This window comes from Phyllobates terribilis, unplaced genomic scaffold (genome assembly GCF_046119375.1).
Source record: "Phyllobates terribilis strain yellow unplaced genomic scaffold, ASM4611937v1 Scaffold_2__4_contigs__length_985480577, whole genome shotgun sequence".
Taxonomy (NCBI): Eukaryota; Metazoa; Chordata; class Amphibia; order Anura; family Dendrobatidae; genus Phyllobates; species Phyllobates terribilis.
Genome location: NW_027362762.1, coordinates 421032699 through 421052393, shown reverse-complemented (window position 1 = coordinate 421052393; position 19695 = coordinate 421032699). Strand labels below are relative to the sequence as shown.

General features: G+C 46.3%; 1 protein-coding gene across 1 annotated transcript in view; it reads left to right on the top strand.

The window, feature by feature from the left end:
• Nucleotides 1-19695, top strand: part of LOC141213014 (uncharacterized) — a 903379-nt gene that overhangs the window by 448051 nt on the left and 435633 nt on the right. Inside the window, 1 exon segment of the mRNA XM_073665145.1 lies at nt 388-559. Within this exon segment, the coding sequence (XP_073521246.1) occupies nt 388-559 (172 nt within the window).

Genomic DNA, 19695 nt, shown 5'->3' with positions numbered 1-19695 from the left:
TGAAACTTGCGTTGTGCGCTCGTATCTTTTCTTGATGGGGGTATATTGGATCTAGGCTGGTGGTGTTCGTGTGCTAGGGTTGATTTTTAGTCCCAGACACAAGATAGAAGTTGGATCAAACTGCCCAATTTTGACTATTTTTTGTATATTTTAAACAGACCATTCCATCTTTTGTAAAATATGGTTTGTTAAGTTGGAAAACTTCAAATGATAAAGGAAACTTTTGCCTTAACAATACAATTATATTAAAAGTCATTGTGTACCTTCTGAATGAATTGTGGTAGGTATTGAGGCACTCTTGAAAATTCATTATTTGACATATTCGTTTAGCTGGTATAACCCTTTAAAGAGTCTTCTATTTTAATGATTCTCTCCACAATGTTGCAGGAACATCTGTCTGTCTCTAGATGGAAAGACCACAACTGAAAAGCTTCTAAGGCTTTGGAGACATGAATGTGACTGGGTGTATGGCCACAGGATGTCTAGTACAGTGGATTACAGCAGATATGTTCAGGAGATGACCATAGCAGTACAGAAAGTTTTTATAAATGAAGAAGAGGTAAATCAGTGTTAAAATATACCTTGGTAGCTTCTTTCTTGTTTTGAAGGTATTTTAAAGGACTTTTCAAAGATGATTTAACACTGGTTACATAGTAGGTATGGTTATAGTGCAATGTTGTATAAAGAAAATGGTATACTGTAACTAACTTATTCAATCCCCTGCTGTTTCATAACTAGTGTTGAGCCACCCCCGTAGTGTTCGAGTTCGGTTCGGTTCGTCGAACACCCGTGTGTTCGCCGAAACTGTTCGTCGAACTGTTCGTCGAACACCTTCGAACACCGTTAAAACCAATGGCAGGCAAACAAAAACACATAGAAACACATAGAAAACACCTTCAAAGGTGTCCAAAAGCTGACAAACTGCTCAGAAGACACAACTAACACATGGAAAAGTGACAAGTACATATAGTCATGCGAAAAGAAAAGAGGTGGAGGAGTTAAAGGAGGGGGAGACACAGATATAGGCATGTCATGCCCTTCTAAAATCCAAAAAGTGAGAAGCCGACACGTTCAGTCCGCTCCTGCCCGTGCCACCTCCGTGTCGCTGGGTTTGTGCCAGAGCCGCGGTGAACCCTGACGGCCAGCCCCCCTCTCCTAATACTGGTGCCTGTCCGCTGGTGGGTCGAGCGAGCCCCCCTGTGGTGGAGGCAGCTCTAAGCTTTTTAATTTAAATTGTCTCTCTAATTTGAATGAATACACTTTAAATCCATTTACAAGGATCTATTGGAGGGCAAGTCTCATGCCAGCAGCCGCGTAATTCCAGCTCCAGTAGCGTCCACTAAAGCTGCTGCAGTTAAAAAGCTTTTATAAGGATCGAGCTCGGCTGTCCACCGCAAGGCATCCTACTGCCAGTCCCAGACCCTATGCCTTGGGGTGCCTCCTGATGCTCTTCACTGAGTATCCCGTGGTCCCGAAGCATTTCCTTTGAAAAAATTAAGTGTCCAAACTACAGGTGGTGTAGCTTGCTTAACAGCCGGGATAATCCGCTGACTAGCAGACACTGCTACTAGGCACAAAGTATTTTCTGGGCTAGATGCAGTTAAAAATTTGTAATTAGATACTCTCGTTGGATGCTGAGAAAGCATTCCATAGAGTCTCCTGGCACAACATTTCTTATTCTCTTAAAAAGCTTGGGGTAGGGGTCTACGGGACCCTTTTATAGCCAAAATCACGGCCCTGTATCACAATACGTCACCTAGGCTGAAGATAAATGGAACTGTAGCACCCTGAGGGCTCGGTTGCTACAGAGGTATTGCACCTCACCCAGAGGTGTGATATCTCACTCTCAGGTAAGGATGGAGTGTGGATCAGGACCCGACACCTGCATGCATTACACCACATTGCCGTGGGGCAGGGCGACCAATATGCCCCTGAGATGGGCACGACAGTCCCTGTCACTGGCTGGAGTGGTGGGAGGGAACACTGAGGATGGGGAACCCTGTAGTGCAGGAGCAGGGAGGAAGCAGTTCCTGGGTGCATTGAGAAGGGAGGATAAAAGGTGGGCACCATCTTAGTTCAGTGCAGAGAAGTCTGAGCAGAAGTGGCAGGGAGCAGGGGCTCTGCATGAGCTCTGCTCCGGAGGCGGGCCTAGTAACAGAGGCCCAGGCCTGGAAGAGGGAGAAGGAAGGAAGAGGAGCGGAGAAGGCTCCAGGAACGAGGAATGAAGGGATCCCAGGGGTGCGGACGGGCGAGTCGCCACCGCACGCCCGAATCCACCTGCGTGGAGGGGTCAGGCCAAAGGGGGAGACCGGTCCCCGAAACTAGTGGAGGCAGGAAACGACCCTCAGCTAGAAACCGGAGGCTCTGACATTTTATGTGGCGCAGCCCCTCGCTACACCCGCTAGGAAGGCACCACATAGGGTCAGGGAAACTGGCGCCAAGTTTACCAAGAGGAGGCCCGAGGCAGCCGGACAGAAGGGTTGGTAAGAAAGGCCAGACAAAGGACACACAAAGGGGGTCCTGTGAAGCGCTCCAAAGTTATCTAGGAGTTGTCTGAGCCCCTCACCTGGTGAGCACAGTACGACGTGGGCAGCCGTTACCTGCAGACGTGGTCTGGATAATAAGAACTGTGAGTAAAGGCCCTGGACTGCATCACTGACTCCGTGTCGTTACTGCTGCTGCCCTGCACCATCACCCCCATCCTCCGCATACCCTGCCCTGAGGCTATACTCCTCCCGTGGGGAGTTATGCTACGCTCTGCTGCACCCACAACACCAGCCTCAGCGGTCTGCCCTGCAGCGGCGGTTCACTCTGACCGCAATCCACGGGTGGCGTAGTCGGACATTTAAACATCAAAACCACATAAATAGTTCCGCCACTGGTTTGACCACCCTGAGCCACGGAACCGGGTCGCCGCCACGAAGACTACAACCACCAGCATCCACCAAAAAGGGTCCGGCTCCGGGTGTCCCAAGGCCCAGGGGGTGCATCAGAACATTTTCATCACCTTTCACAATCACCAATGGGACAAGGCAGGGATGTCCTCTGTCCCCTCTCTTATACATCCTAGTGACGGAGCACCTGCTCTCATCAATTCGCCATAACCCCAATATTAGGTGGATTGAGGTGGGAGGCACCGAGTACTAGTGCTCTCTATTTGCTGATGATGTCCTAGTATATATCACTCAATCACATATATCCATCCATGCTGTTATGGCTGAAATAGATCACTTTGTTACATGGTCAAATTTTAAAATCAATGCAGCGAAGTCTAAGGCCCTCGATGTCTCCCTCCCCAAATCCATATAGGATTCCATCCAGTCCAACTTTCCCTTTGCCTGGCCCTCACAGGGTATCAAATACTTAGGAATTCCTATTCATAGAGACCTCTCCCATCTATGTTATCTTAATTTTGGGCCCTTTATTGAACAACTCCATATAGACCACGGTTGGCAAGTTAGAACTGTAAGATTCACTACGTGAACCACTGGTGTTTTGTGGAAAAGCACATGTACACTGTGTTCCAAATTATTATGCAAAAAGTGTTTAGGAGTGATAAGGGAAGAATTTGTTTGTTTGTCAGTTAAACTCATTGATGGTGATGTGTGTCAGGGCTCTTTATATCACTGTAAGAAATTGCAGACACCTGTGCTAATTAGTTTGGCAGGTGTGTCCAATGAAAGGCAAGACTACTTAAGAAGGCTGTCTCACATTATTAAGCAGCCTACATTTTCTGCCAAAATGGGAAAGAAAAAGGATGTGTCGGCTGCTGAGAAGGAACAAATTGTGGAGTGTTTAGGTCAAGGCATGACTACAATCAACATTGTGCGATGATCAGGATGAAGTGTCTTGGCAATCAAGAAGTATGTAGCTGATTCACAGTACACACGTGTGCGTGCTGATAAGGGCAAATTGAGGACTCTTTCCTACAGGCAATTACGTCAGGTTAAAAGAGCAGCGGCAAAAAAGCCTTGTCATAGCAGCAGACAAGTTTTTGAAGCTGCTGGTGCCTCCAACGTCCCCCGAACAACAAGATGCAGGGTCCTTCAGAGGTTTGCAGCTGTGCATACGCCATCCTGTCGACCTCCTCTATCCACTTCACACAAGCAGAAACGGCTCCAGTGGGCCAAACATTACATGAAGACTGATTTCAAAACTGTTTTGTTCACGGATGAGTGCCGTGCAGCGCTCGATGGTCCAGATGGATGGAGTGGAGGATGGCTGGTTGATGGACACCCCACGCAAACACGGCTACAGCACCAACAAGGAGGAGGTGGAGTAATGTTTTGGGCTGGAATCATGGGGAGAGAGATTGTCGGCCCCTTTAGGATCCCTGAAGGCGCTAAAGATGAACTCCATAATGTATGTGGATTTTCTCAAACAGCACTTCCTGCCATGGTTCAAGAAGAAGAACCGTGTATTTCACAGCAAGATCATTTTTTTGCATGATAATGCACCATCTCATGCTGCACATAAAACATCTGCATCTCTGGCTGATATGGGCATAAAAGGGGACAAACTTATGGTGTGACCCCCATGCTCCCCTGACCTCTACCCCATTCAGAACCTCTGGAGCATCATCAAAAGGAGTGTCTATGATGGCGGGAGGCAGTTCACATCTAAGCAACAGCTCTGGGAGGGTATTCTGTCCTCATGCAAAACAATTGAAGCAGAAACCATCCAAAACCTGACAAATTCAATGGACGAGAGAGTTCAGAAGCTCCTTTCGAACAAGGGGTCCTATGTGAAAATGTAACATCACCTAGAATAAAGTTTTGAGTTGAAAACTGTTTGATTTCAGTTTCTAATAACCTGCTAATGCTTATAATTTCAAAAATGACCATTTTTTTGGTCTTTATTAAAATGAAAAGGTTGATCGAAAAGTTTTGGGGATCTAAGAGTGTGGCAACCCAGTAGTCATGATTACTTCGAATTCTGACAATATGAGGGTCATGTTGCAGGTATTGCAGCAAGAAGGCACTTATGTGTCTTGCGCATCTCGGAGCCCCAAAATTATTTTCCGGGCTAGATACAGCTAAAAATTATTATTAATTTTAAATCTGGTGGAGCTTAGTATAGATGGCCTAATAGGATCAGTGCTGCACACTGCTACAAAGCCCAAATTATTTTCCAGTGAAGATACAGATAAACATGATTAGTAATTTTAAATCTGGTGGAGCTTATTATAGATGGCCTAATAGAATCAGTGCTGCACACTGCTACAAAGCCCAAATTATTTTCCAGCCAAGATACAGATAAACATGATTAGTAATTTGAAAGCTTAAAACGGTTGGTAGGGTGATTTTAACCAATCATCAAGCTTTTACTCTCCCCAGGATGACACAGGGGTAGAAAAGTCGTTTCGGATCCATGATTTGTTCATCTTTATGAACGTGAGTCTGTCTACATTATCAGTGGAGAGCCGCGTGCGCTTATCTGTCAGCACACCACCAGCAGCGCTGAACACACGTTCAGACAGAACGCTGGCTGCGGGGCATGACAAGATCTCCAAGGCGTAAGTGGCTAGCTCCGGCCATTTATCCAGATTGGAAGCCCAAAAAGAGCAAGGGTCCAGTGACACAGTCATGGCTTCAATGTTTACTTGGAGATACTCCTGTACCATCGTCTCTAGGCGTTGACTATGTGTCAGACTTCTTGTCTCCTGTGGCCTTGCAAAGGATGGGCTAAAAAAGTGGTGAAATGATTCCGCAAAATTGATGTTACCAGCAGATACTGTGGTTCTGTTACGGTTTGAGTGCTGAACACTTGACGGTCCCACGGTTGGCAAGTTGGAACTGTGAGATTCACTACGTGCACCACTGGTGTTTTGTGGAAAAGCACATGTAAGATTCTGCAACAGTCTCTGCTGATACTCCTGCATGCGTGCATCCCTTTCTATGGCAGGAATAATTTCTGCAAATTTACTTTTGTACCGGGGATCTAACAGTGTGGCAACCTAGTAGTCATGATTATTTCTAATTCTCACAATTCGAGGGTCATGTTGCAGGTAGGCACTCATGTGTGTTGCGCACCCAGGAGCACCAAGTCCCTGTTGTGTTGGTGGCGAGGTAACAATCATGCTTCCTTCCTCTGTCCTCTCCCCCCAACCTCGCACAACAGAAATGTGATCAAGGTCTCCCTCATCTGATGAGTCTTCCATCAGTTCGTCCTCCACTTCTTCCTGGGCTCCTGCACCTTCCTCAGTAGTTTGGCTGCTACCATGCGCCCTGGTAAAACCATCTCCCCCACCCTCACATGCCTGCCGCCTTGGTGCTGCCGACCGTCTGGACCTTGCAGATGTTAGCCCTTCCGCATACAACTCCTCCTCCTCTACTTCCTCCACCTCCTCTTGTGCCACCACCTGACTCCGAATTCTGTTTAACATGTGCTCCAGCATGTAAATCACCGGAATAGTCATGCTGATAATGGCATCGTCAGCACTAAACATCTTCGTCGCCATTTCAAAACTGTACAGAAGGGTGCATAGGTCCCTGATCTGAGACCACTCCTCCAGCGTGATTTTCCCCACCTCTGGATCTCGTTGGCCCAGGCTATACGTCAGAACGTATTGCACCAGGGCTTGTCGGTGCTGCCACAGTCGCTGCAACATGTGCAGAGTTGAATTCCACCGGGTAGGCACATCGCATTTTAGCCGGTGAAGTGGCAGGCCCAACGACTTCTGTAGAGATGTAAGTCGCTGAGCTGCGGGATGCGAACGGTGGAAGTGAGCACACAGCGACCGTGCCCTCTGCAGAAGGCCATCTAGTCTGGGATAGTGGGATAAAAATTGCTGGACAACCAGGTTCAACACGTGAGCCATACAAGGCACGTGTGTGACATTGCCCCGGCGAAGGGCCGCACCCAGGTTTGCAGCATTGTCGCACACGGCCTTCCCTGGTTTCAGGTCCAGTGGAGACAACCATTCTTGAAATTGGTTCTCCAGAGCTGACCACAACTCCTCAGCTGTGTGACTCACATTTCCCAGACATTTCAAAGTAAAAACCGCCTGATGACGTTGAGCCCTACTGCCAGCATAGTAAGGAGGTGTGCAGGATCCCTTCTGCGCAGTTAGAAAGCTTGTGGCATGACCAGACAGGCTTTGGGTGCAGGTGGAAGACCGAGAGGAGGTTGAGGAGGCAGAAGCAGTGGAGGAACTTTGACATAAAGAGGATTGACGCACAACTCGTGGGGACGGCAAGACTTGGACAGCAGCCCCTTGTCCTGCTGTCACCATAGTTACCTAGTGCCCAGTCAGCGACATGTAACGCCCCTGTCCATGCCTACTCGTCCAAGTGTCTGTGGTGAAATGCACCCTGTCACACACAGAGTTTCTCAAAGAAGCGGTGATGTTGTGTGCGACATGCTGGTGGAGCGCAGGCACACCTTTCTTTGAGAAGTAGTGCCGACTGGGCATCTGGTACTGGGGCACTGCGACGGACATAAGGTCTCGAAAATCCTCTGTGTCCACCAGGCGGAAAGGCAGCATTTCTGTAGCCAAGAGCTTGCAGATGGTGAAATTCAACCTCTTAGCTTTCTCATGGCTAGGAGGAAATGGTCTTTTACTTGTCCACATCTGAGGGACCGAGGGCTGGCTATTGTGCTTAGACGGGGTTGATAAGGGTGTCCCCGGCAAACTGCCGGTCTGTGAGGAAGATGCAGGCGGACATGTTAGGTTGCCTTGATCCAAAGGTGGTGCTATCGATGTCGGACAGCGCTCAACACCAGCTGGTGTTACCACCTCCAAAGAAAATGATGACCTGCCAATCACGCTGGCTGTTGCGGGTAAAGAGGTGGCAGGTCTGCGCCCCAAAACAGGTGTGACTGCTGTCCCCCCAGTCACAGAGGATGAAGAGGCCGCGGATGCACAAGATATGGCAGACGGTGGTTGGCCCGGCCGGCTAGGCCGCATTGTAGCACACTGAGCTTCCCACTGCAACTTATGCTTCATGTCCATGTGCCGGTTCATGCATGAAGTACTCAAACTATGTATTTTTTGGCCTCTACTTAGCTTTTGCTGACAAATGTTACAGATAACACGAGTTGGGTCATCTTTATCGATCTGAAAAAATGCCCAGGCTATGCAAGGCTTAGCACCCATGCGACCTGAAGAGCCACCACGACTTGTGGTGAGAGGCAGAGTTGTGTTTGAGGATGCAGTTGTTGACGTGCTTCCAGTACTACGTCTCTGTCCAGGAAGGCGCAACCTGACCTCGTCGTCACTAGCATCTTCCTCCACCTCCTCTGCTGACCTCATCTCTTGGCTGACTGTGGGTTGACAGTAAGTGGGATCTCCAACCTCATCATCATCACCCTGTGCGTTATCACACCCGTCGTCCTCAGAGCCAACCTGTTCCTGCCCTGACAAAAAACTAAAGTTGTTGCTCCAATCAGGTATTTGAGTCTCATCATCGTCTTCCTCATTGTCTCCACCAACAGGAGTTACAGTTTGGGAATGAGGGTCTACATTATGGTCAGAACCTTCTGCGTCTGGTCCTGGATCCGACTCATAAAGATTCTGGGCATCAGTGCAGATCATTTCCTCGTCTGGATTCACAGAAGCGCTGGAGTCGACCTCTGATTCCCAGGCTATAGTATGAGTAAACAGCTCTGCAGACTCAACCATCTGTTCTACCTCATACTCAGACGGGCAGCTGGAGATTTGGGAGCTGTGAGGAAGCAAGTGCGATTGGGGTGACACCTTTGAGGACTGGAGTATTTGTGATGTTGAAGTTGATGTGGAGGAGAGCCCACTTAAAGGAGCACTTGATATCCGTTGAAGCACCTGCTGTTTTTGTGCCTCATCTGGAATTTGTAGCGATTGGCGTGGCCGTAAGAAAGGGATCTTATCACATTGTCCGCTAAAAGAAGTAGACATTTTAGTTTGGCTGGAAGATGGTCTTTCTTCTGCAGATGTTACTGTTGCTTTAACACCTACCCCACGGACACAACCTTTTTTCCCCTTCCCAACACGCCTATTCCCCTTTCCACCAGCAGCAGGCCTTTTTCCACTCATTTTGGTGGTTAACTAATTCACAACTCTGGAGTTGTTTGCACAAAAAAACAATGGATGGGAACCGAGCAGAGCTGAGTGGCCAAACTGTGGTATTAGGCCAAAACTATTGGCTGGGTTAGATGGAGAAAAAAATTATATTCGATTTGCAACCTGATGGAGGTCAGTATAGATGGACTAACAGAACAAGTCCCACACACAGCTAGAAGCCCAAATATTTTTTCAGAGGTAGATGCAGAAAAAAAATATATTCAGTTTGCAACCTGATGTAGGTCAGTATAGATGGACTAATAGAGAAAGTCCCACACACTGCTAGAAGGCCAAATATTTTTTCAGAGCTAGATGCAGAAAAAAATTATATTCAGTTTGCAACCTGATGGAGGTCTGTATAGATGGATTAATAGAACAAGTCCCACACACAGCTAGAAGCCCAATATTTTTTCAGAGGTAGATGCAGAAAAAATTATTTTTAATTTGCAACCTGATGGAGGTCAGTATAGATGGACTAATAGAGAAAGTCCCACACACTGCTAGAAGGCCAAATATTTTTTTCAGAGCTAGATGCAGATAAAAATTATTTTTAATTTGCAACCTGATGGAGGTCAGTATAGATGGACTAATAGAGAAAGTCCCACACACTGCTAGAAGGCCAAATATTTTTTCAGAGCTAGATGCAGATAAAAATTATTTTTAATTTGCAACCTGATGGAGGTCAGTATAGATGGACTAATAGAGAAAGTCCCACACACTGCTAGAAGGCCAAATATTTTTTCAGAGCTAGATGCAGAAAAAAATTATATTCAGTTTGCAACCTGATGGAGGTCAGTATAGATGGACTAATAGAACAAGTCCCACACACAGCTAGAAGCCCTTTTTTTTTTTCAGAGGTAGATGCAGATAAAAATTATTTTTAATTTGCAACCTGATGGAGGTCAGTATAGATGGACTAATAGAGAAAGTCCCACACACTGCTAGAAGGCCAAATATTTTTTCAGAGCTAGATGCAGATAAAAATTATTTTTAATTTGCAACCTGATGGAGGTCAGTATAGATGGACTAATAGAGAAAGTCCCACACACTACTAGAAGGCCAAATATTTTTTCAGAGCTATATGCAGAAAAAAATTATATTCAGTTTGCAACCTGATGGAGGTCAGTATAGATGGACTAATAGAACAAGTCCCACACACAGCTAGAAGCCCAAATATTTTTTCAGAGGTAGATGCAGATAAAAATTATTTTTAATTTGCAACCTGATGGAGGTCAGTATAGATGGACTAATAGAGAAAGTCCCACACACTGCTAGAAGGCCAAATATTTTTTCAGAGCTAGATGCAGATAAAAATTATTTTTAATTTGCAACCTGATGGAGGTCAGTATAGATGGACTAATAGAGAAAGTCCCACACACTGCTAGAAGGCCAACTATTTTTTCAGAGCTAGATGCAGAAAAAAATTATATTCAGTTTGCAACCTGATGGAGGTCTGTATAGATGGATTAATAGAACAAGTCCCACACACAGCTAGAAGCCCAATATTTTTTCAGAGGTAGATGCAGAAAAAATATATATTCAGTTTGCAACCTGATGGAGGTCTGTATAGATGGATTAATAGAACAAGTCCCACACACAGCTAGAAGCCCAATATTTTTTCAGAGGTAGATGCAGAAAAAAATATATTCAGTTTGCAACCTGATGGAGGTCAGTATAGATGGACTAATAGAGAAAGTCCCATACACTGCTAGAAGGCCAAATATTTTTTCAGAGCTAGATGCAGAAAAAAATTATATTCAGTTTGCAACCTGATGGAGGTCAGTATAGATGGACTAATAGAACAAGTCCCACACACAGCTAGAAGCCCAAATATTTTTTCAGAGGTAGATGCAGATAAAAATTATTTTTAATTTGCAACCTGATGGAGGTCAGTATAGATGGACTAATAGAGAAAGTCCCACACACTGCTAGAAGGCCAAATATTTTTTCAGATCTAGATGCAGATAAAAATTATTTTTAATTTGCAACCTGATGGAGGTCAGTATAGATGGACTAATAGAGAAAGTCCCACACACTGCTAGAAGGCCAAATATTTTTTCAGAGCTAGATGCAGAAAAAAATTATATTCAGTTTGCAACCTGATGGAGGTCAGTATAGATGGACTAATAGAACAAGTCCCACATACTGCTAGAAGCCCAAATATTTTTTCAGAGCTAGATGCAGAAAAAAATTATATTCAATTTGCAACCTGATGGAGGTCAGTATTCTATACACAGGTGGTATATCTTGCAACACAGATAGGCTACTCCACTGACTAACACACTCTGCAATAGGCCAAAAAGGATTAGCTTTGCTAGATTCAGCCAAATGCTGTGAAAAAAACTTGCACAGCACTGGCACAGACCTGCCTGGCAAAAACTGATAGGAACTGATGTAACCTAGTCCTGAAAAGGACTGCAATTACAATTAGTCTTTACTCCCACAATCTATCTATTTAAGAGCACAGACCTGCCTGATAAAAGTCGTAGGAAATGCTGTAACCTAGTCCTTAAAAGGACTGCAATCACAACTATTCCCTACTCCCAAGCTATCTGTATATTTGTGCGAAAATTGGCTTGAAATTAACAAGGTATAGCGCACACCGCAACAGCGGTGCCGTCTAACACGCAGCTGCAGCAGTGAGAAAATGGTGGCGACGGGGAAAATGGCTTGGTCTTATAGGGCAAGGACATGTGACATACACTGCCAATGACACATGCCCTTGCTTGTGTGAAAAACAGCAGTTCGCTCCGTGTGTGCGCTGCTGATAGGCTGACAGACTGCACCTCCCCACTGCAAATGCGGGAAAGAGAAAAAAAAATGGAGATCTTCATTATTCCTGCAGAGATCCATCCCCTGCCCCTCCCCCCACCCCGCTGTACACTTAAACTGCGTATTAACATTAATTTTCATCATTACTGAGAAAAAATCCAGTTATGATTTTGGTGCACGAACAGTTATCGAACATAACCTCGAACAGCCGAATTTTTCTCAAATCGTTCGTGTTCGCCGAACGGCTCGAACACCGCCCAAAACAGCTCGAATTTGAGATTGGCGAATAGTTCGAGTAGAACAACGCTCATCTCTATTCATAACGCTGACTTTGCTTGTCCCTGCTAATAATGGAAGTGTTGATCTCACAAATATCAGTCACTTGACTTCTACAGCCAATAGCTGGCCTCAAAGGACATGTTCGCGTGTATGGTAGATGACTGTTGAGTAGTGATGAGCGAGCATTAAAATTCTCGGGCTCTCGTTGCTCGGGTCAAGCAAATTGGAATGCTCAAGTACTTGATCCAAGCAACAAGCCCAATATAAGTCTATAGGAAACTCTAGCATTCCACACACCCCGGCGGTCTGCAGAGGGCCTAAAAATTGCCCAAATCGATGGGAACAGTGCTCAAATGACATAGGAACAGCATAGGGAAGACCACTGGAAGCATCTCTGACTCCCAGGTCACTGCTGTCAACAATGTTATCAGAGTATTACGCCACTTTTACGGACTCACAATAAAACATACAAAAACAAAACCAAAATGGATTTTCCTGGGACAAATGTTAAGGAACATCCTTTCCAGGGTAATGACTTGTATATAAGGCAAAATAAATAACCAAAAACAAAAATGCTCCTCCACACCTTGGCCTATGCTCACACGTAGCGTTTTTGATGCATTTTTGCATTGCTTTCAATGGTGAAAAATACATTCACCGGTAAATGTCATTTTAACTACCTTATCTGGCCATGTGGTGTGCGAGACATGATCAGACACATCCTGTTTCATTTAGGATGGAGGGACTCTGGAAGTCACACAGCCTATTTTTAAAGGGCCATCAGGCGGCCCTCACTATTGTTAAAGGGCCAACAGCTGGCTATGCTTTGTTGTTCTCATTATTAAAGAGTGGGTCTCCTATACTGTTATTGTGTATACAGTGACTGCAAGGGCTGCCAAAAATTTGGGCGTACCCCAATACTCCTTTGAAGAAACATAGAGGAGAGCCTCAGTAAAAAAAAATGTTTCCACTATAAAGGAGTGGGTCTCCTATAGTGGTAATGCCCATGTAATGACTGCAAGGGCTACCAAAATTTGTGAAAAACCCCAATAACAATTTAAAGACACATAGAGGTGGGCCTCAGTAACGACATGTTCCTAGAAAGGAGCAGTTCTGCTATCCAGTTATAGGGTAAGCAGTGAGTACAACGGCAGCCAAAATTTGGGAAAAACCCCAATAACAATTTAAAGACACATAGAGGTGGACCACAGAAATGACATGTTCCCATTATAAAGGAGCAGTTCTGCTATCCAGTTAAAGTGTATGCAGTGAGTACAGCGGCTGACAAAATTTGGGAAAAGCCCCAATAACAATTTAAAGACACATAGAAGTGAGCCTCAGTAATGAGTATGACATGTTCCCATTAGAAAGGAGCGGGTCTGCTATCCGGTTATAGGGTATGCAGTGAGTACAACGGCTGCCAAAATTTAGTAAAAACCCCACTAACAATTTAAGACACATAAAGGTGGGCCACAGTAACGACATGTTCCCATTAGAAAGGAGTGGGTCTCCAATACTTTTCTTGCGAATGCAGTGACTGCAACGGCTGCCAAAAATTTGGAGGCACTCCAATGCCTCTTGCAAGAAACATAGAGGAGGGCCTCTTGAAAAAAATGTACCCATTATTAGGAAGTGAGTCTCCTATACTGCTGCCTATGCAGTGAATGAATGGCTGCCAAAAATTTGGAGGCACTCCCTCCAATGCCCCTTGCAAGAGACGTAGATATGATGATATTGTAGATATGGTGGTGGAGAATGAGGATGAGGAGAAGGAGGAGGACAAGAGCAAATAGCCAAAATCAGGAAGTGTATACCCATGTCTGAGTGTGAAGACAGAGGTGCATGGGAATAGATTTAGACCTCCCCAAAAAAATACACTGTATTTGAGTTTATGTTATTCTGCTATCTTTCGGTGGTGTTGAGAAGTCTGGTCCAATCCAGCCCTTGTTCATTTTTATAAGAGTCAGCCTGTCAGCATTTTCAGTTGACAGGCGGATGCCGCTATTGGTTATAATTCCACCAGCGGCACTAAAAACCCGCTCTGACAAAACACTAGTAGCAGGGCAGGCCAGGACCTCCAAGCCGTAGACAGCCAGTTCATGCCACGTGTTCAGCTTGGATACCCACTAATTATAAGGCACAGAGGATTCACGAAGAACGTTGGTACGGTCGGCAAGGTACTTCCTCAGCATCTTCGGAAACATTTCCCTCCTTGTGAGAGTACCCCGCGCCTCAGGGCCTGTGCGATGGGAGGGCCTGAGAAAACTGTCCCAGAACTTTTACAGTGTTCCCCTGCCTCTGCTGGATTGTATTTGTGTCTCTCTCGCCTGTACTCCTTGGTTGTCCAAGAAACTGTGACCTTTGCCGCCAGCGTTTTCAGATGGGAATTTTTTTAATTATTCCGCAACAAGGGCCTTCTGGTACTGCCCCATTTTATTAGGCCTATCCGGCGCGGGAATAAGAGACAGAAAGTACTCCTTGCAGCGTGGGTCTAGAAGTATCACCAACCAATAATGACTGTGCCCCAAAATTTGGACAATGGAATGGTCACGGGAAAGGCAGCGTAACATAAACTCAGCCATGCGTGCCAGACTGCTAACAGACAAGACTTCCGTGTCCTCACCAAGAGGATGACTGACCATGCTCTCCTCCTCCTCATCCCTGTCCTCTGGCCATCCATGCTGAAAAGACGGTATGACAGTTGTGCAGGTAGGAAACTGACTCCTGTTCTTCCTCCTCCTCCTCTTCCTCATTGTCACCCAATCCACGTTGTGATGAGATGAGGCTGGGCTGTGTGGAATCACCCTGTATGGTTTCTTGCTTAATCTCATCATGCTCCTCCAGCAATGCATCCTCTTTAATTGTGAGCAGAGAGCGTTTCAGAAAACAGAGAAGTGGGATGGTGATGCTAATTACGGCGTCATCACCGCTCACCATCTTGGTGGAGTCCTCAAAGTTTTGGAGGATGGTACATATGTCTGACATCCATGTCCATTCCTCAGGTCTTATGTGTGGGGTCTGACCTGAATACCGATGGCCTTGTTGATGCTGGTAGTCAACAACTGCCCTCTTCTGCTCACAAATCCTTCCCAATATCTGCAATGTAGAGTTCCAATGCGTTGGGACATCGCACACCAGTCAGCGAGCTGGAAGCTGCAAATGCTGCTGAAGCACGGCAAGGCAGCGGAAGCTGTAGCTGACTTTCTAAAATGGGCACACATGCGGCGTACTTTGACAAGCAGATCTGGCAGATCCGGGTAGGTTTTGAGAAACCGCTGAACCACGAGGTTAAGCACATGTGCCAGGCATGGTACGTGTGTGAGCTCACCTTGCTTCAGAGCCGCCACCAGGTTCCGGCCTTTGTCACACACGACCATGCCTGGCAGTAGGGTCAGCGGTGTCAGCCACAGATCTGCTTGCTCTTTCAGAGCTGTCCACAACTCTTCAGCATTGTGTGGTTTGTCACCTAAGCATATTAGCTTCAGCACAGCCTGTTGCCGCTTGGCCGAGGCAATGCTGCAGTGCTTCCAGCTTGTGACTGATGTGGTCATTTCAGAGATGTAGGCTGAAGAGGAGGAGGAGGTGCAGGAGCTGTCGAATGTGGGGGCAACCATGATTGACCCAGGGCCCGCAATCCTCGGCGTCGGGAGGACGTGTTCCGTCCCAAGGTCCAACTGGGTCCCAGCTTCCACTATATTAACCCAGTGTGCCGTCAGCAAGATGTGCCATTCCTGCCCACAAGCACTTGTGTACATGTTCGTGGTTAGGTGGACTTTCCCAGTAACTGCGTTGTTGAGGGCATGGCTAATGTTATGGGACAGGTGTTTGTGTAATGCGGGGATGGGAGAAATAGTGGTGGCTGGGGACCGATTACCAAGGGACGGCCGTCGCCATTAGATTGCGGAAAGCATCTGTCTCCATGAGCCGAAAAGGCAACATTTCGAGCTCAACCATTCGCAAAATGTGTGAATTTAGTAGTGTGGCCTGTTCGGCATTGGCTGCATATTTGCGCTTGTGTTCCAAGGACTGGGGTAAGGAAAACTGAATGCTGCGCTGGGACTAGGACCTGGACATGCTTGCTGATGGTGCTAGTTGAGAGTGTGCAATGACAGATGCTGGGCGGGAGGCATCTTCGCTTGTGCCATGGACAGGGGATTGGCGTGCAAGCACAACAGCAATAGAAGCAGTGGTGTCACCCACAGACACTGTTTCTGAACCCTGGGGTTCGGCCCACTTAGTTGGGGGCTTTGCTGCCATGTGCCTGACCATGCTGGTGGTGGTCAGGCTGCTAGTTTTGCTACCCCTGCTGATGCTGGCCTGGCAGGTGGTGCAAATGGCCTTTTTGGGGTTATCTGCAGAGTCTTTAAAAAACAACCAGACTCGGGAAGACCTAACAGTTGTACTGGCAACATCCGTCGCTTTGGAGTTACGGGGAGCGCTTTCCCGCCTTGTGTCTGCAGCCACCACACTGCTTGTTCCTGCCTGTTGTGGTGCTCTGCTTCTCTTCCCCCTGTGTGCTGCTGTCTTCACTCTGCATGTCCCCCTGCCAGGTTGGGTCAGTTACTATATCATCTAGCACCTCGTCTTCCACTTCCGCACCCTGGTCCTCCTCCTGACTTTCTGGCAATTGTGTCTCATCATCATCCACCTCTTGTGACATTAATTGCACTTTCCCACAATTGCTTTCGTGTGACCATGGCTGCTCAAATATTTGGGCATCGCTACACTCATTCTCCTCTTCACCTGCTTGAAGCTGGCCGGGCGAGAGGCCTGAATCTATAAATGGAAAAATTAACAGCTCTTCTGAGTGTCCAAGTGTGGGATCAGTTCTCTCCGGGCACTCGGCATGGTGGAAGGAAGGAGGATCAGGGTGAGGAATATGTGGTCCAGACTCATGGCTACTGAGACTTGACCGTGTGGAAGACAGGGAGGTGGTTGCAAAGTGACAGGAAGCATTATCTGCTACCCAACCAACAACCTTTTGACACTGCTCTGTGTTCAATAGTGGTGTTCTGCGGTCCCCTAGTAATTGGGACAGGATGGTCGAGCGACAAGATGTGTGTGTTTGTTGTGGCACAATTTCAGCTTGCCCACGGCCTTGGCCTCGACCTCTGCATGCACCATCACCATCACGTCCACTTTCCTGTCCCTTGCCATGCACCTTGCCCATTTTAAATGGAGAACAATATTTTCCATGTTCACTACAAATGGCTGGATTTGAACCGCAGTTATATGTGATACGTCTGTAGGAGAACCACGGTTTTAGAAAGCGGGCCTGTAGTTTACTTTTGCTATTCTTCACAGCGACCTCTTGTGAATAGCTTCACTGACACACTGCAATAAAATGGAAATGGAAACCAGAAATGGCTGATTTTGGAATGCAGTTATATGTGATACGTCTGATGGAGACCCACAGTTTTAAAAAGTGGGCCTGTAGTTTACTAATACTATTCTTCGCAGTGACCTCGTGTGAATAGCTTCACCGACACACTGCAACAAACTGTAAATGGAAGCCAATATTTTCCATGTTCACTACAAATTTCTGGATTTTTATCACTGTAATATGGAAAAGATCTGGCTTTATTCTGCAGTGCTAACAAGCAAATGGAGCAGAAAAATGGTCTTACACTTGATTGCTTTTTAAGCAAATCAGGATTAAGATAAAAAAAATTAGCCCTGGCTCCTGATATCTGGGGCTATGTCTACAAATATCTGTAATAGCAGGATCAGTCAGAACATGCTATGGACCCTCTTGTGCAGTATGCACTGCAGTCTGCCACATATACTGCCTGATTTGCTTTTTAAGCAAATAACCAGGATTAAGATAAAAAAAAATAGCCCTGGCTCCTGATATCTGGGGCTATGTCTACAAATATCTGTAATAGCAGGATCAGTCAGAACATGCTATGGACCCTCTTGTGCAGTATGCACTGCAGTCTGCCACATATACTGCCTGATTTGCTTTTTAAGCAAATAACCAGGATTAATATAAAAAAAAAATAGACCTGGCTCCTGATATCTGGGGCTATGTCTACAAATATCTGTAACAACAGCAGCAGCAGACAGAACATGCAGTGGACCCCCTTGTGCTATATGCACTGCAGTCTGCCACAAACCTTGCCTGCCTAACTCCTGATATCACCATTCACCACTGAATATATGCATCTGGATTAGTCCTCAGAAGGACTGTTAATTCAGATGGATATATAGATATGCTGTGGAATACCTATACTAACTATAAACAAGTAAATCTCTTCCTGACTCAGCAGCAGCTCACCCTACTCTGCCTGCATCTGGGGTAGACTGTGATGAGCATAGGGGCACCAGGTCTTATATAGACCCGATGACGCTATGCGGCCAGCCAATCACTGATATGCCCACAACCAACATGGCTACGGCATGAAATGGGTTGACAGATTCCCTTTAAGTGCACAGTCAGATGGCTGCATTACTGGCTCGAGCACCACATTACAATCCTCGGACTGGCCATCTGCTCTCCTGACCTGAGAGTGACAGCATGTATTTCTATGCAGCTATCACGCTCAGGTGAGGAGAGCCGACGGCCAGTCCGACAATTGCGATGCAATCATCGCGCAAGTAATACGGCAGTCTGATTGCGCCCTTAAAATGAGTCTCTGTCTATTATCATTAAAGGGGATGTCCACATCAGGAGGTGAGCAGCGCCACTCATGGGTAACGGAAAAAAGGGAAGACCTACTACAGGAAGATGCCGCACCCACACCCAACTGGACCCTTCACAGACTAGATAAACCCTAGCAACTCAAAAACACCACCTCTGACCTGGCTCCCTAAAAGGCCATTGAGGGGTTACTCGCACCTCCTGAGGAACCAGAGGGGAGGCTGCAACACACTGCCAACAAGAGGAGAGGAAAGTGTACAGGAAGATATGAAAACCCAGGGTGAGAAAAATAAAACATGTTCACAGAGGGAAAGCTAAGGAGAGCCAAAAGTTAATGGAACAAGTATAACCTCCTAGAAACCTGAAGAGGTGAAAGTAACAAGGACTGGGAAGGAGAACAAACAGACGCACTGCAAGAATTCAACTGGTGTTTACCATGCAAGGTAAACTCCTTAGCTGATGGGCTGGAAATCCTAAATGCATGTCCACCCAGGAGTATAGCCAGCAAGGAAATGCAGTGAAAGGTGAACATATGAAACTCAACCCAGAGTGTGATAAGGCAGACCAAAAGGGAAGATGGAAAACACCTGGAAAGGAGCAAACCAAGATGGGGGACCAAAGACAATTGGAACCATCAGCATTTGGACAGGGAAGAAAAGGCAATAGCTCAGTAGACAGAAGAACCAGCCACGCAGCAACAGGTCAGCAGATGGAATCCCTAAACCCAGCCATGACAACTATCAGCAAGTATTATGCACATGTCCTATTCAAATGAGCACTGCTGGTCAACAACTTTAAAGGGGTTCTCCAAGAATGAGGTAAAATGGAGTCCCTGATATAATTCAAACTAGAGCCTGTCCTAGTCACATGTTAGTATGAGCTGCAAACTAAAGAAATACTGCTCCCGAGATCAATTAATACAGAATTACTGCACAAAAATGACTTGAAGGGGTTTTCAGAGAAT